At 33.7% G+C, this 24,668-nt stretch overlaps 2 protein-coding genes across 2 annotated transcripts in view; one reads left to right on the top strand and one right to left on the bottom strand.

Moving 5' to 3' along the window:
• Window positions 1-3,674: 3,674 nt before the first annotated feature.
• The window catches only part of LOC117120828 (cysteine sulfinic acid decarboxylase-like), a 33,122-nt gene continuing 12,128 nt past the window's right edge, over window positions 3,675-24,668 (top strand). The window contains exons 1-6 of the mRNA XM_033265911.1: window positions 3,675-3,829; window positions 13,980-14,033; window positions 14,150-14,263; window positions 16,539-16,664; window positions 21,993-22,083; window positions 23,755-23,861. Of these exons, the coding sequence (XP_033121802.1) occupies window positions 3,745-3,829; window positions 13,980-14,033; window positions 14,150-14,263; window positions 16,539-16,664; window positions 21,993-22,083; window positions 23,755-23,861 (577 nt within the window). The 5' untranslated portion in view covers window positions 3,675-3,744. The remainder of the gene's footprint in view (window positions 3,830-13,979; window positions 14,034-14,149; window positions 14,264-16,538; window positions 16,665-21,992; window positions 22,084-23,754; window positions 23,862-24,668) is intronic.
• LOC117120827 (tigger transposable element-derived protein 4-like) lies at window positions 7,375-8,721 on the bottom strand. Its single transcript, XM_033265909.1, has one exon. It carries the CDS (start codon window positions 8,547-8,549, stop codon window positions 7,602-7,604), a length of 948 nt encoding a protein of 315 aa, XP_033121800.1. The 5' UTR covers window positions 8,550-8,721; the 3' UTR covers window positions 7,375-7,601.

Raw genomic sequence — 24,668 nt, 5'->3', positions numbered from 1 at the left:
AACTTTCTTCCAGCTTATCTCTGAAAAGATTGTAACCTTTTCGTCAGCAGTTGGCTCAACATGAATTACACAGGAGCCAGTGAGCTTCCATGACGGCTTAGGCTCGGACATGACACGTTGTTGTTTGTTGTTATTTCGCGACGTCATCAACGATTACAATACATTCATTATTCATCATCAACTAAACTGCCTTAAAAAAAATAAAATTGGTTCGTGTGGGAATCGAACCCACGACCTTAACAAAAAAATAAATTAATAAAAAAATTTATAAAAAAAAACTTGCCCCGTGTGGGAATCGAACCCTCGATCGCTGAGTTTACTACTCCTGATCCAGCATGACTAAACGGAGGGAGGTAAACCGCGTCCCCTAAACCATAAATGCGATAAACCTAGTACCACACCAAGTACCAGTTAGTCAACTCTGATCCTACTAAAAAAAAATTCTTTGTATATGTACACTTCAGGTTAACATTACGCATGGTCATGGTGTCAAAAATGGGACGTGGGCCAAGAGGGTTTATTTTCTTGTCTAAAAATGTAGAATTAAATTTATAATCGATTTTTGATTGTTACCATCTCCATAACTTACGCAATTTTTTTTTAAATAGACAAAAATGTTTGAAAAATTCATTATGCAAATTAGAAAAAAATAGACTAATCATGTTACGGGCAACCTGGTGGTTGTGTGTTCAATTCCCACATGAACCAATTTTTATTTTTTTAAATTTTTTTTAAGGCAGTTTAGGTGATGGTGGATAATGAATAGCAAACCTGGAGGTTGTGTGTTCGATTCCCACACAAACAATTTTTTTTTTTTTTTTTTGATGGTGGATAATAAATAGTAAAACCTGGTGGTTATGTGTTCGATTTCCATTAAAAAAAATTAAGGCAGTTTAGTTGATGGAAGATAAATAGCAAAACCTGGTGGTTATGTGTTCGATTCCCACACGAACCATTAAAAAACAAATTTTGTTTAAGGCAGTTTAGTTGATAGAGGATATGGTAACAATTATCAAACCTGGTGGTTAAGTGCCAATACTAGCAACGGAAAATATCATGTCGGCCGTTTTTATGTGTGATAACAGAATCTAAATCGAGGTAAGGCAAGGCCTAGCCTAGTGTTGGATAGGTGTTACGGCGCCTACTGTATTTCTTCGCAGGACCATAATACGATAATACGAGAAGCTTTATTGCAATTTTTTATCATAAAACAATAGGCTAAGAAAACACACACAAAAAAGAAGTAATTAAAATTCACCGAAGAGAGAATAAAATAGGATATATTTACATTTTCCTATATAATTTCGAAGCAAAATATGTACAAATCAGCGAATAGGAGTAACAAAAAATTTAAAAAGTTTAGGAAAAGCGTTACCAGGATATTCTCAGTCTACCAATTATTGAAAAGACCACAGTTAATAATAAAACGTTTTGACGTTTCGTATCTAACTTTAGGAAGGTCATAGGCTTTCTTCGAACGCAAGTTGTACTTATTAACTGTTGCAGGCGTGAGTAAGTCGTTTAATTTGTGTTTCGGATTTTTGACTTTATTAAAATATTTTATACTGAGCATTTCACGTCTTTCTTCCAAAGATGATAAGGAAAGTGCAGCGCGCGCTTCTATATGACATTGAAGGGCACATAATTCCGACAGCTCTCCGTTGAATATGTTCATGTTGCGACGACTGATGGACGGAGATACTCGTACCCCAAACCTGACACGCGTATTCAAGCACTGGACGTATAAAGGACGTGAAAAAACGGAGAAGTGCAAGGGTATCGAAACCAGATTTCCTAAGTTGTTTCAAAAAATAGAGGCGCTGGTTACTACGTTTAGTTATAGGCCTATCGTCAATTTGTTTGTTTGTTTGTTTGTTTGTTTATTGTTCATTTTCCACACAATACAACATAATCATGATAAAGCCAATAAATACGTCGTAATGTAATACATAAAAGTAAATTATTTGTGTGGAAGGCGACCAAAATAAGTTCGAGAACTTTAAGTCATGGTCGCCTAAAAATCAGATGGACAAAGTAATTTATAAGTAAATGTGAAAAAGAAAACCGGGCAAACACAAAATAAAAATTAGGGAAAAATTAGAAACAATCTAAACAAGCAAAAATTATTTAAGAAGTCGAAGGAAACAGACATCCCACTTCAGATTTTCAGTTATGTGTATGCCTAACAGCTTAACAGAGCTCAACTTTTCTATAACACTACCATCATCCGTGAGAACAGGTATCACATCTAACTCCTTTCGTTTGGTAGAGATGACTATTTCTTTTGTTTTCTTGTTGTTCAGGCGCATCTGATTTATCGCTGACCACTCATTTATAATAGAAAATGAGTCTTTCATTTTGTCATGTCGGGCACCCGGACCCGGATGGAGTTCTTCCATTACCGTCGTATCGTCCATTAGCCTGGGTTCAAGGCCCTAATTTTAGGTTACTCACTCTTTATTGCACTTAGTGCGCGTCATACCTAATTTAATTGGCTTCCCATACTCGATTTCTTTTTTTTTCGAATTAAGGCCTGGGCAAACGATTCATGCGTGCAATTTCCCACATCAAATTTGATGTGGGATATCGTATGCATGACTGATTTTGTAAATCACGTAACTTCATGCATATTAATCAATCTTGGTAAATTTTCAAAGAAAAGCTCCAGCTCCCTTTTGGCTACCTATTTGAATTAAAACAGTTAGTATTAATAGTTCTGGCCTGCTGAGAACAACATGGACTGATAACCGCAGGCTATAGGCCTACTTGGAACGTACCTTGCTCACCGCTAGCTGCTACACAGATTTAGGCCTTTAGGGTAGAATATTGTTAAAAAGGTAGGCCTCTGTAAGTAAGAACTTAAAAATAGGCCAAGCCTCTACTCTAGGCTAGGCCTACTACCTGACTCCAGGCGAGGCCTGAGCCATCCTACTGGAAAGTTATGTTTTGTTGTATTTGTATGGTATGCCATCTAGTCTAGTCTAATTGTTTTTGCCATTGCCAACATTAGTCTTACTAGGGTTTATTCTAAATATTTTAGGCCCGTTTTATTAGGGAGAACTATTTAAATTTAGTCATGCCTAACTAGTCAACGCGAGTGACTCAGTTTCGTGGCTCCAAAAATATGAACATTTGATTGGTTGAAATTGTTTATTTCGGTCCGCCCATTTATCCAAATACAGAATATAAGATTACGTCATTCTTTTGGCATCCTGGTGCCTGATTTCAGTGTTTTACAAGTCGCTTATTCCGTCTCTAAATTAACTTTCTCGTTGGTGGCGCTGTCCAGAATGAGAAAAATAATAAAAAATAAGAGACTTGAGTCTAATCGTCCATATATATTTAATCAGTTCTAAATCTGTGTCTAGGTCATTGATAATCGCGATAAACAAAACCTGTCGCAAAATCAAATATGAAAAATACATCCGAATTCATTTTTGTGTGGAACACAAAAAATCAAATTTCAGTCTTATTTTACATTTTTTTTCATGCTGAGGAATGTCTAAATTCAGTTAAACTAGCAATTCCGTATTATATTTATAACTGTTTTTAACATTATACAAACATTAGATTTTTCTTAACAACTGAAATTTGGCCGGGAATGGGGCTTTAAGGGATGGAAAAATACGCCACACTTTCCTCCTGTGACGTAATTAGCCTCAGCCAATCACAGACATCGTCTCCATCCATCCAAATCCTTTCTGAACATGTGGAGACAGGGGCGAGAACGCTGAAAACTTTAAAATGTCAATCAGAAATTTGATGTCATTGAGAACAGTAGTGAGCATAGAGCCTCAGCTAAAACGTACCGTAAATTCCATAAACACAGGTAACCAATTTTAAACTTTAAGCCCTAGCTAGAGAGACCTTAAGTCTAGCCTCATCGTACACGTTTAAGTTAGCCTCTAGGCCTAGGTAGGCGGCCAACATATTTATTTGCCGTAGCTAAACTACCTAGGCCTAGGCCCTAGGCCTAAAAAACTAAAAAGAGATTTAAAGTAGGTAGGAAGGTTAGCAATTAGTTCTAGTCGTACTTAGGAAAAATTAGTCATCAGTTCAGTTGTGCATACATTTTGCAAAAAGCAAAGAAGTCTCTCTCACTCAGCACTGTTTAGGCCTAGCAATCAGTGGTCATTGATTTGGTAGGCCTAGGGCCTACTACCTAGCCCTGGCTAAGCCTAGGCTATCTACTGCAGTGCTAGCCACACACCATAATAATAGTAATAATAGATGGATTTATATAGCGCAGATAAACGAGGTCTCTATGCGCTCGGGACAAGATGTTGCACTTTTCAATAACTTTCTCCTCCCCTACCATAATCACAATAATAATAGATAGGGCGAACCCTGTGTTAAAATACTACAATTTTCAAATAACAGCACTGCAGTAGGCCCTAGCTATACAACAAAGAAGCATAATACATAGTGTATAACCTAGCCTAAAAATTAAGGCATGTATTTTGTAACCACAAAGGCCTGTTTACGCTGTGATGATAACGATCAACGATAAAAAGCTAAAAAGCAATTGTTAATATAGAAAATAAGAGATGAGAGAATTTATCACAGTGACACTAGCACGATTCGATAACGATTTATCTTGTATACGATAACAAAATTATTTCACAAATCAAATCAAATGACGTTATAATCAGGAGAAAACGATAAGATCGTTTCTAATCGTTTTCCCATGATTATGATGTCATTTGATTTGTGAAAATACTTTTTTATCGTATACACCATAACTTGTTTTCGTGAGAAAAAAAAAAGCCAGCCTCCCCTCCTTCATCACTTTTCCAGCCTAGATAGGGTGATAAAGTAATAAAAAATGTATAGAGCCTTATATCATCCATAGCCAAAAGATTATTTTAACTTTTTTTATGCTATTTTATTTTAAAAATTGTAATAATAATTGATAATAAAATGGTATTTATATAGCAAAGTATATGCACTTGACACTACGACTTTAATTTTTTTTTTTTTAATTTTTTTTTTAAAGTATGAAATTGCCATATTTTTTAAATAGTTCGGTCTATTAAAATGATTTTCTGTCAAATTGTTCAGAAGACACACATTTATTTTTAATCTAGTACAACTTTTTCCATGGAAACTAATGCTTACTGAGAATTTCTTCAAAATCATGTTTTTAAACAAATGATATGAAAATTCCATATTTCTGAAAAATACAGTTATTAAGCATTGACATGTTTATTGAGATGTTACAGCAATGACCTAGGGCTGGAAATTAACTTTTTTTTCTTGGTAGCTCTGCCAAAACTTTGGTAGCACAAGTAATTTTCTTAGTAGCACATATTTCCCCATCCTTTTCGCATCCCCTAAGATATAAGTGCGGCGCAATATTTTATTCTTTATATTTCCTAACAAACCCCCACCCATCCACACCTACACTGTCCCAATGGATTATTATGCAAGAAAGAAGACATGAAAGAAAAAGAGAAGAGATTTCTAAAAATTGAAAAAAAAAAACAAGAAAAATAATAAATAAGATAACAAAAGGAGTTAAAGAAAAAAAAATAAAGAAGTAAAATGCTGGAAAGAAAATGACAATGAAAAAACTAAAAGAAATGTAAGTATCAAAAATGAAATAAGAAAAAGGATGAAACAATATTAAAAAGAAAATAGATATTAAAGGGATAGTAAAGAAAAATGTGTAAGGTAAAAAATTCAACCTAACTAGAAGGAAAGGGTAAGTATTTCAAGGAAAGTTTCAATTATTAGGAATATTTCTGAGAAAATTACACATTTTTGTGAACTATTAACAGATACAGTCAACTCTCCCAATACCGACCATCCTTCGGACAGTCCACTTTGACCGGTTTTTTACGGACAGACTGGTTTAGAGAACGTCATGTTTACCTACCTTGGTTCCCCGACGTTGAGTTGATAATAAGCCTAGGCCTAGCAAGGTACAGCAGATAGGTACACCACACAGCATCATGTACCGTGTAGGCCTACTGACCTGAGAACGTCATTTAAAGTTCATGTTTTACTTTATTTTTACATTACTTATGTTGTACGTACGTATTTCTTTGTGTCGAAGTCTATTATCAATAAAAATTTACACAAATCAACTTAATGTGTATCGTAATTTATAATAAGTGTCAGTGTTATTTTTCGTTCGGTCGCCAATCTGCTTCGCTTTAACGTGGTTGCACGCTTGATTGGTTTTCGATGCCGCTGGCATGTCACTGAATGCTAAAATAAATGCTAACTTATGCAGCTCCCCCTAAACTGCGTCAGCCAATAGAAAACAGTCAGAGGTGACAGTCAAAGTGTCATGCGCAATTGTTTTTATGAAATCGATAGCCTTATGTTGGGACCGCTTGGTTCGCCTTAGCGTGAGAATGAATGCAAAATGTGAGAAAAGGATACGTTCCTTAATAAAGAAAACACACTCATGAACCTTTTTTTATCAGTTTATTAAACAAATGAAATCTAGGCTTATTGCAATTAACCATAACTCAATGAAATTTTACGAACGATTTTATTTTAATTATGAGAAGCATAATTTATAAATTTATTAAACAAATAAAATCTATTGCAAATGAAAATGAATTTAAAACATAACTTAATTACCGGTACGATCGTATTTTAATTATGAGAAACATAATGAAAACTTATGAATTTATTCTTATAAATTTATTCTAGTAAGGATAACAGCAATGAATGATACGAAAAAATGACGGAGATGCAGAATAAAGGCAAGGATAAAAGAGACAAATTGTTAAACTACTTTTTCACCAGCCATGTTGCACGTAAACATCACAGTAATCCGGTCTTTGGAAGTTTTAATTCCGGTCACATCATCTTGCTTCTCAGCTAGGGTGCGGTCTGGTAGCTGTCTCTTATACACATCTAGATGTGTATAAGAGACAGGCCTTATGTTGGGACCGCTTGGTTCGCCTTAGCGTGAGAATGAATGCAAAATGTAAGAAATGGATACGTTCCTTAATAAAGAAAACACACTCATGAACTTTTTTTTATTAGTTTATTAAACAAATGAAATCTAGGCTTATTGCAATTAACCATAACTCAATGAAATTTTACGAACGATTTTATTTTAATTATGAGAAACATAATTTATAAATTTATTAAACAAATAAAATCTATTGCAAATGAAAATGAATTTTAAACATAACTTAATTACCGGTACGATCGTATTTTAATTATGAGAAACATAATGAAAACTTATGAATTTATTCTTATAAATTTATTCTAAACAAATCAAATCTATTGCGGATGAAAATAAATTAAAAACATAACTTAAGGAAATAATTATTTTAATTATGAGAATCATAATAAAACTTATGAACTTATTTTTACAAATTTATTAAAACAAATAAAATCTATTGCAAACGAAATTAAATTAAAAACATAATCGTGAAAAAGTTATGAACATTTTATAAATTATGAGAAACATACGTAATTTACAACTGTTTTAACCTATAATTAAGTAAACAATTTAAAAACAGCTTAAACTAATCATGGCAAAGACATGAAATATAACGATTACTGTATCTTACTCAACAGTTAACAATTCAATAAAACTTATTTTTTAACATTTTTACAGGTGTTAATTTTAATTAAAATTTTGTCATGTCATTAATTATTTGCTTGTTTATCAAAGCAAACCAGCCGTCCAGTGATGTTTGCTTTGAATTCCTACGTCTAAGTAAAATTACTCTCTCCATGGTTTCTGTTAGATCTTGCAGCTGTCTTTCCATAGTCTGATCTCCTCCTTTCGCTCTAATTCCATTCTTAACCCTACCTAACATGCAAAGCATTTCTGCGTAAGACAGTTGTCTGCCGTCGTCAGAATTTTTATCGTCTATTGGTTCGTCCTCATCAAAAGTTCCCTCGGGCATCACTTCCGGGATGCCGCCACCGTAACTTTCCAAGAGATCAACCTCCCATTCATCTCCAACCTCTTCTACTGAAATCATTTCGTCGATCGTTACATTCACATCCGCGTCAACATCGCTGTCTATCTGTCCAACCAAATCACGGAGTTCTGCTTCCACCTCATCATCAGCATTGTCGGTTGAATTGTCGGCCAAACAGTCGAACCCACAGCGATTGAAGCACTTCGTAATCGTGGTTGCGGTTGTCTTGCGCCACGCGGCTGCCGTCCAATTAACTGCGTCAAGAACGTTGAATTGTTTAGTTACATCAGAAGCTGAATCTGCTGCATCAATTTTCGCAAGAACATTACGCATCAGCTTTGCACGGTAGCGACTCTTGAATGCCTTGATTATGCCCTGGTCTAGCGGTTGAAGGACCGATGTGGTGTTTGCTGGAAGAAATGCAAGTTTCACGTTTGATTTAATAACGTCGACATGAGAAGATGCGTTGTCGAGGAACAGCAATATGTGTCTGCGTTGAAACTTCATCTGACGGTTAAGGTCATTCAGATAATCGTCGAATAGTGCCCCAGTCATCCACGCTTTGCGATTTACTTTCCATACAACAGGCAGTCGATCCTTCTTAATGTTCTTAAAGCATCGTGGGTTTTCGGCTCGGTTAATTACCATAGGTTTAAGCTGAAATGAAAAGAAAAAATAAATACAAGTGTTAAAAAGAAATCACGCATTTATCTTTAATTATGTTGGAGATGATGAACTGATAACGGGGAGTGGTAGCCCTTGACGATTACAATGATGACGATGATGATGATGTCATGATTATGATAATGGTGATGACGGCAGTGAAGATGATAATCAATCTTAGTGTGACAATTATGATCAAAATGAACGAATGAACACATTAAAAACGAATAATCGATGAGAATAACGAACTAAATTTTTTACGACGGTACGTTACGATAACGATGATTGAGGCCTTAACAATCATGATGGTAAGGATAACAGCAATGAATGATACGAAAAAATGACGGAGATGCAGATACAAGTGTTAAAAAGAAATCACGCATTTATCTTTAATTATGTTGGTGATGATGAACTGATAACGGGGAGTGGTAGCCCTTTACGATTACAATGATGATTATGTCATGATGATGGTGATGACGGCAGTGAAGATGATAATCAATCTTAGTGTGACAATTATGATCATAACGAACGAATGAACACATTAAAAACGAATAATCGATGAGAATAACGAACTAAATTTTTTACGACGGTATGTTATGATAACGATGATTGAGGCCTTAACAATCATGATGGTAAGGATAACAGCAATGAATGATACAAAAAAATGACGGAGATGCAGAATAAAGGCAAGGATAAAAGAGACAAATTGTTAAACTACTTTTTCACCAGCCATGTTGCACGTAAACATCACAGTAATCCGGTCTTTGGAAGTTTTAATTCCGGTCACATCATCTTGCTTCTCAGCTAGGGTGCGGTCTGGTAGTGCTCTAAAGTACAGGCCTGTTTCATCGCACTTGAATATGTCGGCATAAATCGGCAATCTTGCTTTTCCATTCAGTTACAATGGTCTGGTGAACATCCCCTCTTTCACCGAATACCGCCACTTGTTTGATTTCGTTTCGTTGTTTCCATTTTGTCAACCATCCAAAGTCGGTTATGTTTAGTTGTTCTGCAAATTGCGTCGACTTTGCTTTTATTAATGGTCCGCTAATCGGGATGTTCTTATCCCTCGCTGTCCGGAACCACACCAACATCAACTGATTCAAATCGCTAAATTTAGTTTTCACAAATCTAAATTTCGCTCCTGTACTTTCTTCTTTTTTGGATTTCCATTTGTCTTTGGCCCTGTAGATGCCATTGACCGTTGATTTCCCCACACCATATTTTTGAGCTACTTCAATTTGTTTCATCCCGCTCTCTATGTCATCGATCAATCAGAGTTTTATTGCTACATCAAGTTCAGTTCGTTTTCGTTTGGTCACCATAATGATAATGATGAAAATTCGCAATGGGGCATGATTTTTAAACTGTTGGATTTCTTTTGATCCATAATTTTAGCGCTGGGCATTCAGATAATGAATTAATAAAAAGAAAAGCCCAAAACATGAATAAAAGAAAAGCCATTATGTATCAAAACATAAGTCAATAAAACAAAGACACAAGTTTAAACAAAGCACTTTATTAAAAACAAAAATCCAAGTCTGTTTGATTTTTCTCTTTATTTTAATCAATGAAAACCGGCCTAAATAGAAGACGGTTAAAACAATGAACTTTTAAATGCACTATCGGCGTGTCACACGATTAATGCGCTATCGGCGTTTCACACGATCAACGCTAACGATCGTACACGTGATGTTGTTCTGTGATTGATAGTTGTTGTTTGGAGTCAGTCGATGTGTCTCCGATGATTTCGTTTGGTCACCATAATGATAATGATGAAAATTCGCAATGGGGCATGATTTTTAAACTGTTGGATTTCTTTTGATCCATAATTTTAGCGCTGGGCATTCAGATAATGAATTAATAAAAAGAAAAGCCCAAAACATGAATAAAAGAAAAGCCATTATGTATCAAAACATAAGTCAATAAAACAAAGACACAAGTTTAAACAAAGCACTTTATTAAAAACAAAAAGCCAAGTCTGTTTGATTTTTCTCTTTATTTTAATCAATGAAAACTGGCCTTAATAGAAGACGGTTAAAACAATGAACTTTTAAATGCACTATCGGCGTGTCACACGATTAATGCGCTATCGGCGTTTCACACGATCAACGCTAACGATCATACACGTGGTGTTGTTCTGTGATTGATAGTTGTTGTTTGGAGTCAGTCGATGTGTCTCCGATGATATATTTAACATATTTTGTCAATAAATCATCGTTTTAAACTGGCCGTCCGGTTTTCAGAAGGTAATTTTATTGTTCCGGACTTAAGAATTTGGCCGGAATTCGGAATTGGGAGATACGGTTTTCAGAAAGTGTTTTAATACAGTAAGAATAGGAATGATTTTGGGACTTTAAAAAACGACCGGTTTTGCGTGAAATCCGGTTTTCTGGGTGGTCGGTATTGGGAGAGTTGACTGTATACACAATATAAAAAAGAAAAACATGAGCAGTAATAATGTGCTAGCTAAACTGTCTAGTCAATGGACTGCCAAAATCTGCAGTTACTTAAGTGGATTGATATATTGATTATAAAATTATTAATTATTATTACTGAAACATTAATTATATTTTCTGTACACTTCCTTTAAATTTTTCAGTATTTTTTTTCATTTGTCCAGGAATCGCATTAACACTGCGAATGCCTATACATTGGTTACAATAGCTACCGGCAACATTTGCGCGGAAATTGGTAGACTTATTTTGAATATGCGTGGATGGAATTTTGTCTTTATGAGATAACTCTAAATCAATTTACACATAATAATTTCAACCTAAACAGTGTTCCAGAGTTTTCACCAACATTTTGGGAGTGCTGAGATTCCAGCTCCCTCCCCACTTGTCAAAGGCCATTTAGGCTTCGTTTTAAGCTCGAAAAATTGGCATCACACAGCCGGCCGGCGACACTTATTAGGTTATAATGTAGCCTAGAACATTAGCCTGGCCCTGTACAACTTCAGCAAAGTATCTTATACCTACATATTTAACGATCTATAGTTTCATTTTCTTGTTCAATGGTTGTTTTTCTTGAGAACTGGTACGCCTTCCAACTTCGAAACTTCAGTATTTATCGCCAGAGAACATCGTCACACGTTCTAGCGTTTACAAAGGTTTCGCGGAGTAAAATATCCCAAACATTGCAAGTTGCCCTGAATGATGTAATATCCCAGCATTCTGATAGGTTTACAACTTGCAATGGACTCAACTTACCTTACTCGCCAGCCGGTGTATTCGGGCACACACGTTTGGGTTTGGGATGTTACTCCGCAAAATATAGTTTCGTAATTGGAATGCCTACTACCAGTTAGTTCGGTTTAACTGATGTTGTTTTTGTTGTTACGTTTTTGTTTTTTTTTGTCAAAACAAGAAACATTCTTTGTAGAATTATATATCTTTTTATATATCTTATAGATTAACTTAACCAATTAATGTAATTGTTGCACTTTATTAATTCCATGTTTAAAATTTAATCTTTAAATATCATTTATATACAATTCAATTTTTATATTATTTCAAAACACGAATAAACAATCATTTTGCTTACTTTCTGTTGATACTTTGTTAAGAACAAAATAAATTGTTTGATAGAGGCCCATTACTAGTTGCCTATGAAATAACAATGCTTACCATCTACTACATTCACCGAGACACCGAGGTTACCAGACAGACAAAAAGTCATTTGATTTTTTTTGTACGCCGCAGATACGAACAAAAGTAGGTCAGAAGCCGACAGGCTCGTTCAGTAAATAAATGGTACTAAAGGAGTTGCTTTCTACATTATTTCGTTTAATTAGGTTTTAAAATTTGGTGTGAGACCTATTTGTTTGTTTGTTTTTTTGTAAATTTCAAGATGTTGCTCATTGAGATGCATGTTGTTAAACTATAGCTGCTCCGTGAAGTCTGGGTGAGGTCATCATCCAAGAGTATTTACACCCTTTGTTATCATCAGCCATGTGATTAAAGAAGCGTAATCATAATTCATAATGTATGAGGTTTAGGTAATTCGTTTGGTTTCCAATAAAAGATGTCTGCCTTAATACCGGTAGTACAGTACTTTGATTATAATCATCCAGATGATGCCTAATTGTACTTATTTACGATTTATTTAGTGTTAAATTTTGGTTATTGCTTGATGCTGGGCAGTTTACATCGTATGAGTCAATACTGTATACAATCGTTTGAAATTTCGGTACATAGTCTATTTTATGAACAAATACGTTAAGGAAACGTTCACAATTACGAGGAGGTACAGGTAGAGTAGCACTCAATAAAATAGTAAAAAATCATGCAATCCGATGTTTTTATACCAGTCTCCTTCGCTTTGACGGAGATCGCTTATTTACCAAGAATAAGATGAGCGCACATCGACACGGTGTTAGTGTACGACGTCACACTTTAGCAGTCTAGGTCATGCTGATTGGTTGATACAGTACATGTAAAATGAATGATAGCATGTTTTGCATACTGCCTGACTGAAAATAATGGGCTGTACAAGTTGTAAATAATTGGGATTTGGAGGGAAACACCACCTTCCTGCCGCTTACAAAATCTACTCGCGCTATGAAATGACCTTGTCGCACCTTAAAAAATCAGGTCGCACATGCGACCAAATAACCCTTACTTTCCAGCACTGTGACCTTTGGCATAGTGGTAGAACACATTGTGGGGTATAAAATCCCAATTACTGGAAATATGGCTTGACCTCTCTGACCTTTGACCTTAATGTTTATGTTTTTTATTGAAAAAAACATGAAATTTATAATTTCTGTAATACTTTGGTCTATTGAAATACTTTTGGCATCAATTTATTTGCTCTATTACAAATTTTGCATTACTACCTATGCTTAACTGAGAATTTCTTTAAAATCATGTTTTTGGGCAAATTAAATATATGAAAAAGCCATATTTCTGCAAAGTACAGTTTGTTAGATCAGATATTTAGGTCTTGACATCCCCATTGTCAGTCATCACCATCATTTTCATTCTCTAATTCTCGGTAAGCAAAAACATGATATTTAGGTAAAATCTCAATAAGCATTGGATTTCATGCAAAATGTTGTATTAGAGCAAATATTGTATGTGTTCTGAACAATTGACTCAAAAATCATTTCAATAGACTAAAGTATTACAGAGATATTGGCAATTTCAGTTCAATGAAAATCATAAAAATTTAAGTCAGAAGTCACAGAGGTCAAATCAGATTTCCAGTAACTTCGATTTAGTACCCCCACATCATGTTCTTTCTACCATCATGCCAAAGGGCAAATTTGTATCCGCTACTGTAACATTGTGTGACCTGAGGGTCTGGACTATTTATTATTATTATTATTATTGTTATTATTATTATTGTTCTTATTATTATTTCTTTAAATAATCTTTGATCATGTCGTAACAAATACATTTTTATTTTTAGTTGTACGAACAATGAGTTCTTTTCCTAAATCACAAGATATGCAAAATGGAAATGGTAAGCCAAATTTCTAGCTATCTAGATCGTTGTATCAATATAATATATTGTAAAACCAAATTAGATTTGTAGCCTAAAGTTTTCTCTTTAAATTTATAAAATCTATTTTTTTTTAGAAGTAAATGGCATTCATAGAGAGAACCTGCCAGCAGATCAACAGTTCTTCTGCAAAGCATTTGAATTAGTCTTCAAAGAAGGAGTTCTTGATGCCACAAAACGAGATGCTAAAGGTAATTAAAACATATTAATGTGCTATATATTCTCACATAGCCAAGCTCATCAAGGTTGATTAAAATCTCTACTCCTGTAATTAAAGGCAGAGTCAGTGCAGTGACTAGGCCAGGCATAGCTAATAATAATAAATTTAAATGGTAGAGTAAAAAAAGTATTTCAGGTAAGCTTATCCTGAATATTTCACAGCAGATATGATAGCCCCTTGAGCAAAGGTTGGAAAAGTTTCAGGTGGTACACAAAGGTCGCTGGTATGATTCCCTCAATAGTCTCTTCATCTGAAAATTATGTAATGATATATATAAAGCAATGCCGGGAGAACCAATTGTAACCAGCAGCTGTGAAGATGATACGGTCTGTGATATGCAAATTTATTAAATAATTTATTTGCTTAGTTTGCAGTGAAATTTAATTTTCAATTTTATTGCCAATTAACAGACCTACAATTAATATAGAGTTCCTATATTCTTTATAGACCATTACATTGATTGGTAATAAAATTATTTTTATAGTAAAAAGTCTGTAAAATTAAGGCCAAGTAAAAAAAATTACTGGTTTCTCGTCCCCTTGTGCTTCCATTGTCTCTGCCTCACCATTTTTAAAGCTTTCTGTGTGTCTACTTGGCAAAAGTGAGACAGTAGTAGCTATTTTCCTAGACTGGGGTCCAGTCCCTAATCTTTGTTTTTAAATCGATTTTGGCACCAATGGCGTTCCATATTACATATTTGCTTGGCGTTTCATAGTATACTTTTTCTTAAAAGTTTCTCAATATATACCGTCGCTGGTGGCGCTCTCCAAAATTAGCTAATACTAGGAAAACCTATAATTAGAGACTTGTGCAAGTCTACTATTTTCCATTAACCATCTTGGATTTGCTGTTTTATTTTTTTTTTAATATTAGAACGAGAAACTACTTTTTTTTTAAATTGGCCTAATTGATTTTTTTTTTGTTTCATGACACTATGTAAGTCATTAGTCCTACTTTCAGTCTCATAGAATGTTGCTGCTGAAAGTCATCTTAAATGATGTTTTATTTGAATTCAGTTTTAATTTACATAAAGAATAATTTCATCTACAAATATTCAAATAAAAGAAAAGTGCACAGATAACATAGGATAATCCAAAGATCCGTAGGAACTATTGTTTGCATATCACTGGGATCACTGGGGTATTAGGAAAAGGTTGTTGAGAGGGGGTTTATTTTTAAATTCAAATATTCAACTTTTAAATTAATTGCTATTGATAGATACTTCCTTTGACCTTTATAGTGATGGAAAATTACCACAGCTCTGCAGATTAAAGTGACTTTAGTAAAGGATCATTCCTATTGTAATGTGCATTTCACGCTTGGATGACTACCTTGTTAAACAGACAGATGGAAAGTATTTTTCTCCACATTTTGGACTATATTATATATCTGTGTGCAATATTCTGAGACCAATAAATTTAATTACACTTGTGTTGCTTATAAGGCCAAAAAATAACTTGCTTAGCATCACCACCCCCACCTAAATTTTCAATCCAAAATAAAAAATTTAGAGGTGGGAATTTTTTCTATATTAAAAAAAAATTAAATATTGTCCATGAAATGCTAATCAAAATCTGTACATTGTAAGTGAATTAAAACCATGATTTCACCAACGAGGTGTAATATTTATTGTAGGCTAGTTTGGTTGTTGAAAATGATTAATTTTAAAATGCCATTGAAATAAGTCTGTTCGACTTAGATAAAATTTGACTTACAGATTGTTAATGGAAAACACAACAATTTGGTATGTAAAATAAGATCGACTTTAACTGTATACTGTAAAATCCTGATCAGTTGGTATGTGTGAGTTTGTAGCCAATATGCAATTCAAGTTGTGCTTAGTCGTGACTGCTAAAGTAGCATCTAATCCAACAACAGGGATTCGTGCATTAAACTGACAAAAAAAAATGTCCCTTCCCACCTAAAATTTTGTTGAGATGCGAAGCTAACCAAGTGATTTTTTTTTTATTTGGCCTAATGTGTTTATTGACATTAGTTATTAATGTTTTGTTTCAAAAATATAGGCCTTTAAGTATATTTTTGTTTATGATACACTTGAAAAAGGAATAAAGCCTCGTAATAGAATACCAGAAACCTTAAATTGTGTGTAAGAACAGTTTTTACTTCATGTATTATACAGTAAAAGCCAAATATAGTCACTGAAGTTGAACTATGACAATTTCAACTGTTAAAAAAGGTCTTTCCTTAGCATTTTTATTATTATATTAATTTATTTTCTTTATTAGTTGTGGAATTTTATGACCCGGATACACTTAAAAACCTAGCGGATCTCACTATACGCGATGATGGGGAAAGTGATGAAAAAGTATTAGAACACTGTAGAAGTGCTTTTAAATATGCAGTCAAACCAGGTATGTTAGATCAATGTTCTTTACATTATGGAAGACTAGAAATTTCAATACTGCAAACAATTTATTGTTGTTATCAACATTATCAATCATTTTCACCATGATTTTCATCATCTTTATCACCATAATTATTTTTCATTATTACAGTCATCATGACCATCACAATTATTCCCTTTTGAGGCCCTGGTGTAATTGGGCATTATGTTTATTCTAGCATTTGCAAAATTCCACATTGCTTTTTCTCTGCTATCAATTTTTTGTGTGTATGTAGCACTCATTCCTCTTTCAAGGAGTTTATTTCAATTTATATACATAGGCATCTGGCCCTTATATTTCTTAAGTTGTTAAACAGTTTGTGTTGCCAGAAAATGACTTCTTTGTATAATTTAAATACAAATAATTTGAAACTTCTTTTGTTAAATTTGTATTGCACTAAATAATTAAAATTTGTTGACATTTTGGAAAGTATAATAAAATTTAGGTAAATAAGTATTTGTGGACAAATTAAATGAAAGTGATACTTGTCTTTGATTGAACTTAAATTACACAACTTGCATACACAATTCTTTGTTCCATCTGCCTATTTCGATTTCAAGTTCTAAGACTCCTAACCGAAACTTATTGACAATATTTCTATGTTTAATATCTTTAATGAATGATGACTAATCTCAATTTTTGTTTTGAATAACTTAAAATATCTAAGTTTTGATTATAAATAAAATGGTTAAAAATATTTATTTTTCTATATCAATCAGCCTTACTGTAATTAAAATTTTTCAATAAATTGTTTTCCATTTTCAATTTTCTGATTTATCCAAACATAACCGAAGCCAGTGGAGCTAAGTAATGATTTAACTTTTCTACCCCAGCAGGGTTCATCTCTATCAACTTTTTTTAACTGAGAATTATAACATTTAAATGTAAATTTATTTTTATCGCTTTCTTTAATTTTTATTCAATATCGGACAGTAGAATTTAAACATTTGATATGTACGCACATTCTACCTAGTTCCACAATGCTAGCAATATTAAGGGCGCTGTTTTCTGTTCCTAAAACAACTTTTGCAAATCGTGTATGGAAGCGTTTAATTGTATTATATTCCGAATCACCCCATATTTCACTTCCATAAGTTAGAATTGGTATTAGTTTCTTGTCACAAATTTTGTTCCAGATATTTGGTGTAAGATACTTTGTATTGTTGTAAATAAATGTTTGTAATTAAAAAAAATGCATTATTTGGTTTTTGACAGTTGTGCTTAACAGCACTGTTCCATTGACCAAAATACAACTCCTAAATAGACATATGATGGAGTAACTTCCATTTAAGTGTTTTTATTTTTACAATTTTTCAATTTGCCTTCTTTTTAGTTCCTATGCATGTAATGCAATAGGAACTATTGTAATCACTTTTCACTGTTTTCCTTGTGTGTAGTGTGTGCGTGCGTGTGTATGTAGACATTTATGCAAATGCGCATGCGTAAAAAAAAAGTTTTCTGACATTTTGTTTTTCCTCGCGATGCGAAGTTTGATGTGAAGTTTCTGCAGTCAGGGCTCACGCTAATCGATCGGCAAGTCGGCATGGATAAAACTATTTTGGTTTTGCGGCAAAAAAAAATCAACTGCTGTAGGCATAGACTATCTAGCTTAGGCTTTCCACGAACACATGAGGCCTAGTTTAGTACAGTAGTTACTGCGATGCGAGGGTGGTAGATCGTTTAATCAATGATATCGTGTTATCGTCTAATACATAAAATACATTTAAATAATGTGTGTAAAATTTAAGAATGCACCGCGTGGGTCGCTTTCTTTGTTATGCGGTAGTATACGTAGCAGAGTAATGGCAGCAAGGCTAGGCCTAGCCTAGGGCCTAGATTGTGTACGTTCTTGATCATCGTGATGAAAACTTCGGGTGACAGACGATTGGGCCCAACTGGTGTGGACGATCGGGGCCCAAGCTATTTTCAAATAAATTGTAGTCTAGTAGGTAACTGCCAGCTCCCCCACTCCCAATATCGTTCCAAACTACTGTAAAATGAAAATACTGTATACCTAGCTAGGCCCTAGGCATACGAAATTTTTTCGAAGAAATTTGCTAAAAATATTACTGTAATTTGCATTACCAATGTGGTCTAAAATCACTATTTTGGGCCTTAAAGACCCCTGAATTTTTCAACCACCACACAAATTTGACCCAACCATATTTTCTGATTATGTCATTTATGATGAAGCAATTACCCACCATTCAACGCTACATACAGGTACCAAAACCACATGTTTGGAAGTCAGGAAGGTCGGAAAAAATAGGAACATTTTCTTTTTTTAAATTATACAAAAATACCTTGACTAAATTAAATAAATAAGCTCAGTGTTTTTAATACAAATTAATATCAATATTAATATTAATTAATATGTTTGTTTACTAATTTGCTACAAATTATGGAGAGAGGCCTAGCTAAAGTTAGCAAAGAGCTGCTGCTAGGCCCAGCTAAACCACCACTGAACAGTCAGCCAATAGTGATATGGAAGATTAGGTCGGTCTATCCATGAAACGATTTTCTTAGCCCATTATGAATCGATATTTAATATATTAGTTTGTCTTGCATAACATTTATAATTGATTCTTCAACGATTTCTATAAATGTTTATTGAACACTTAAATGCAAAATTAAGCCTAGATATTGGTAGGCAGGCCTAGTTATAGGCTACAACTTGGCATTTTTAAACTTGAGGGCGCTATTCTTACGAACTTCTCATTTACAAATTTTCTCAATTACGAACTGCTTTCAGCCCAAGGTGTACGTAAATGGGAAGGTCGACTGTATGTCATTTATAATGACTTAATCATAAAATATGGTTGGTTTAGTCATGTGTCATGCATAGGAACGTTGATGCCTGCAAGGCTTTGGTTTGAATACCATTATTTTTGATTTATTTAAATTTACAGAGACCCTAATGAATCACAAAAAAATTCAAGTTTATTTAAAAGATTCTGTACACTCTTCACTGTATCGCCAATTAAAAGCGAATCATCTGCATAAAGATGGTTAATATAATGACTTTAGATTTGTATTTTAACACTATTTTTGCTTTGATTAAGATCAAAATTTAAATCATTCATAAAAATGTTACAAAGTATAGTAGATAAAGGTGATACTTGTTGTATAGCGATGGAGCATTCAAATGGAAGTGTTAGCATATTATTTGTTGTAACACAAGCAGTTAATTGCTTGTACATAAAATAAATAATATCATACATCTTACTGTTTACTCCTATTCTTTTTAACTTAAGTAAAAGAAAATCATGATTAATGCTGTCAACCGCATGCTTCAGACCAACATAGCAACAAAATAGACTTCCCCTTTTTTTACTTATTTGGATAGAATGATAAAAATATTGTTAAGTGTGCAAAACCCTTTCTGAAAGCCCAATTGCTCTTGAAATATGGTATTATTACTCTCTACAAATTGTGTTAGTCTGACATACTCATGAACATTTTACCTGTAATTGGAATTAGAGAAATGCCTCTATAGTTTTTCTGGTTTTTTTCTGTCATTTTTTTTTTGTATATTGGGGTTATCATACTTGTAGCCCATTGTGCTGGGAAATGCCTTATTAGATATGCTAAGTTAAACAATAGTTTTAATTGGTAAAATAAAATTTGGTGCATTAATCAAATACTCAATCGTCATCCCATCGATTCCTGGCAATTTACTTTTTGTGCTTTAATGCTTGTTGTACTTCATTTAGAGTAAAATCAAATTGATACCTTCATCTTCAATAAAGAGATTATTTTCTATATCATGCATAATTTGATGTTGTGTTGGTGGTTCAAAAAGGGATTTAAAATGTTTTTGGCACTTGGCTAAAGCAAAATTCATTAGTCGTTAATGTTATTGCCTTCATCGGATCAAGTCATTATGAATGGCCACATTGTTTTAAAGACAAATAAATCCAGAAACACAAAAGCTAATGTTTATGTTATTAAGCAGGCATGAGCGAACCTACTTGCCCAACGCCCGGGACAAGTTTTTTTTTTACGTTCGGACAACAAGAATTTTAGGGACCACTCTTAGAATAGGCTACATCACGTTGTAATGCGCATTGATTTCACAGTACTTATAAGATTCTGACTCTTGACAATACGTACAGTAGCATATTTTATTAACAAATTGTCAGCACACAAAGAGGTATAAAAAAAAAAACTGACTAGGCAATGGTTACGCACCACACTGCGTAGATCAACTTTGAGTCGCCAAGAATCCCACAATTTATGGACGGTTTAAAAGAAAAAATGTAAGCCTAACTCAATATAAAATTTTTTATTTTCTGCAGTAAAGATTGAAAATGAATTCTTAATTGTTAATTGTTAGCCAGTTCTGTTGTAAGACCCACAGCAGGCACATATTTTCGCACGATATTGTACCTGTTGGCCGTCAGCCGTCTGGACTATAGGCCTGCTGCATGGTCTATTTACAATATAAATTCCCACTGGTCTAGTCTATAAATACCAGACGTATTTAAAGACTTTTGGCGCACAGCCATTAATTAATTAGTTGAGTTGGATGACATGAAATGTCTGGACTTCAAGACTAGTAATTACTTTTGAGTACGAATATGAACAGCAGTCATTAGGCCGACTTCAAAAAGGCCTAGTCTATTTCATTTGCACGTGTGGGGAAGGCAATCTAGACAGACTAAGAAAGGGTAGTTAATCGGGATTGGTTAAAGTAATTTAAAAAATCATTCACTTCTAAGTTAAAACTGGAGTTAAAAATTGAGGGTTTAAGGCCTATAAATGAATAATTTTCCCATCTCAAAAATTTCACTGTCTTGGAGATTCTCAGGAAGGGATTCGTCCCATCCTCAGAGTTTTATTAGGCCTACAATGCTTGTATTTCGTTAAAAAGTAAGCAATTTTATTATTTTGCAATAAATGGAATGAGGATGTGTGTGGCTGTAAAATATTTCCCGCGTAAAATATTAGGCCAGAAATCTGTTACCAAATTTCGAAAATATGAGCCGATTTCCACGGATATTTTGCAGAAAATTGATGCAGTTGTGATGACGACGGCCTTAAACACGCAATAAGGAAAAGATCAACACACTCCTACATACATATTAATAATGTTTATTTCATTGGAATTTCTCCATACTATACATTATTGAAATCCTTGCAAATAAAAAAAAAATAAAAAACTTTTTGCGTGATCAATGCACTATGCATGTAGGCCTATTAATGTTGTAGGTCTATAGCAAAAATATTTTACTTTTGTGTTTAAAATATAAGCTTTATATATCGCTTTATGTAATAATTTGAATCTATTTTCAGCAAGCCCTCATTTTTTCAATCAACTTTTTGCTGGGCAAGATTTATATGGATTAGCAGGTCAGTGGTTAACAGATGCTATCAACGCCAGCCAGTAAGTGATTTTTTTCTGTTTACAATTAATATTGTTATTTTTGTATAGTGTAGTATATTCAGCAAAACAAGATCACTGTAAAAATACTTCATGATATAAAATGTTTTAAAATATTCTTTGAATTATACAACATACATGAACTGTTCAACTTTTATATATATTACGTGCTGTACGCTCATTTCCACGCCCACAGCACGTACTGAAGCTGGAAATTACGTTTCGGTTACATGCTTTGGGTTTGTGACACTGTATTGATATCATTACCGTGCGCACGGACGTTAAGACGTATGTGTACACATTCGTAAGTTCTTAAAATGCTCAAAATTACTCTTTTTAAAAACTAAATAGAGCATGTTTTAGTATGTTTTAGCATATAATACCTTTTCAATCAGAACAGCGCGTGCTTCGTGAGGGTCAAAGTACGGCGGATCACCAAACTCGTCCTCAGTGACGAGTTCAAATCTAGTATGAAAATATATAATTATCTATTTAAAACATTTCATTGCATAGCTAAAACAGTATATACAAAATGTGTAAACATTATTTGAATGAATGACTTGTTAGGTGGTAAATTTTTACCAAAGTGATATATTAAATTAATAATGACACAGATGACTGAATGTGCTGTGAAAGGTGGTTTAAGCTACTAAAAAGTACTACCTAAAATCGGCAAGGGATTTTTCCAGGGGTGCATGCTATCAAACCACACAAAGGGGAGTAGTTTCAAAACAAAAGTTTTCCAATTGGCGAATTTATTGCACTCTTTTTTTCGCTTCGCAAAAAGTAGAAACAGTTCAAACTACAAATCTCGCTGAAGCAAAAACTCTGATAGAAATGTGAATGCGCATGGGCATGAATTGACACTTTCAACTTGCATGAATAAATTCGCAGGTGGAAAACAGGTTTTAACTCAATGTTGAGCTACAGTAATAAACTTCAATAATTGACTGCTTCCTTCGTAAAATATATTTGAAATAAGAAGCTACATTTCTTGCAAATTAAAAAGACGTATAATACTGTTCCTATACTTTTGCATGGATCTTTAAATTGACTGGTATTTAATGTAAGAATATTTTAGGTAAAAATTCTGCAAATCAAATAAAACTGAATTGCTTTGATCTGCTGTATGTGCGTGACCTCTGTGTTGGAAGTTGACAGCCTATGATCTGTGAGTGAACAAATAAATATTTTAAATAATGTTTTTATGGTTTCCTCAAGTTACCACAGACACTCTTTACAATATTTAATGACACAGCTGACTGAATTTACATATCATATCGGTATTATAGGCTAAATATGTTTTCCCACATGGGATTAAATTCACATTACAAATGTGAAATGCATCATGAGCATAAATTTTTTGTCATTCTAGGCTGGAAAAGCGTAATTGTGCAACTGGCAGTCAGTGGCATTGCGCATTTCCTCTGCTTTCTCCAGACAAAAATTATTGGGCATTTGGTCCTGGAGAAATTTTATCATGATAATTTTTATAGTCAGAAAAACAATATTTTTTTTCCAAGCCTTTCTGTCTAGACACACTATTTATATGTAGGTTGGCAGATGATGAATAATTTGCTCATGAGCTGTTACCTTTTAAAACAAAATTAAATGTTCAATAAGAGAGATTATTGAGTGATGCATTTTTCTAATATTTGTTAATTTTTATTTAAGGTACACATTTGAAGTTGCTCCACTTTTTACACTTATTGAACATGAAGTCTTTGCTAAATTTCGAGAACTCTGTGGCTACAAGTCAGGAGATGGCATATTTTGTCCAGGTTAGTATTGATTCTAAGGACCATTTTGGTTTTTGGCTACTTTATTGACAAAACTGTTTTAGGTCACTTTGAACAAGAAGGAAACTTATCAAAACATGGGCATTTGCCTAGTACTGTAATAGATAAGCATCAATATCTTTGAACTGTGGTCTTTTGTGCTATGAAGCCATCTACCTGATTGAGGTCATTATATGAAGCCTGGTTTCTATAAAATCACTACATGCTATCACCGACAGCTGTTGGCAACTCTAATTGGTTGGTCGAATCGGGGAACCTTCCTAATTGTGTTGGGGACAAGTATGTTGTGTAGCGATTGCTGTTTTATTAAAAAAAATGCTGTTTTATAGAAACTAAGCTTAACTGGCATATGTCAGCTCTTAATTCTTTTATAACATTCTATTATTGCAAGAGAGCTTGCATGATATAGAGAATCTCTGAAGTACATCAGATGATTGGCCTTTTAATGTTAGTTCTTTAAAATATATGTAATGTTTGTAGAAAAGTTGAAAAAAGCAAGTCTTTTTAGTTCACTGTTATGACCACTTTTATTCTATGCTCTCTTAATTCTACAGTATTATTCTAACATTATTTTATTATGTGTGTGATGTTATCAATTGACTGCCTTTACTATGTTATTATAATACTAAAAAAATAGTTCTATTATTTGTGAGTTGAGCTTTTATATTCTTGTCATCAGATGATCAACCTTTACTATTATGAAATACTAGTGAGTTGTTAGGGGTCATCAGATATCTGTCAATGTACTCTGGATCAAGCATACCTAAGATGGCTTTCTATACCAATCCT

The sequence above is a fragment of the Anneissia japonica genome, unplaced genomic scaffold (genome assembly GCF_011630105.1).
Source record: "Anneissia japonica isolate Jap-2015-1 unplaced genomic scaffold, ASM1163010v1 scaffold287965_len1858130_cov191, whole genome shotgun sequence".
NCBI classification, from domain to species: Eukaryota; Metazoa; Echinodermata; class Crinoidea; order Comatulida; family Comatulidae; genus Anneissia; species Anneissia japonica.
Note: the sequence above shows the minus strand (reverse complement) of the source record. Positions and strands in the feature narration are given on the sequence as shown.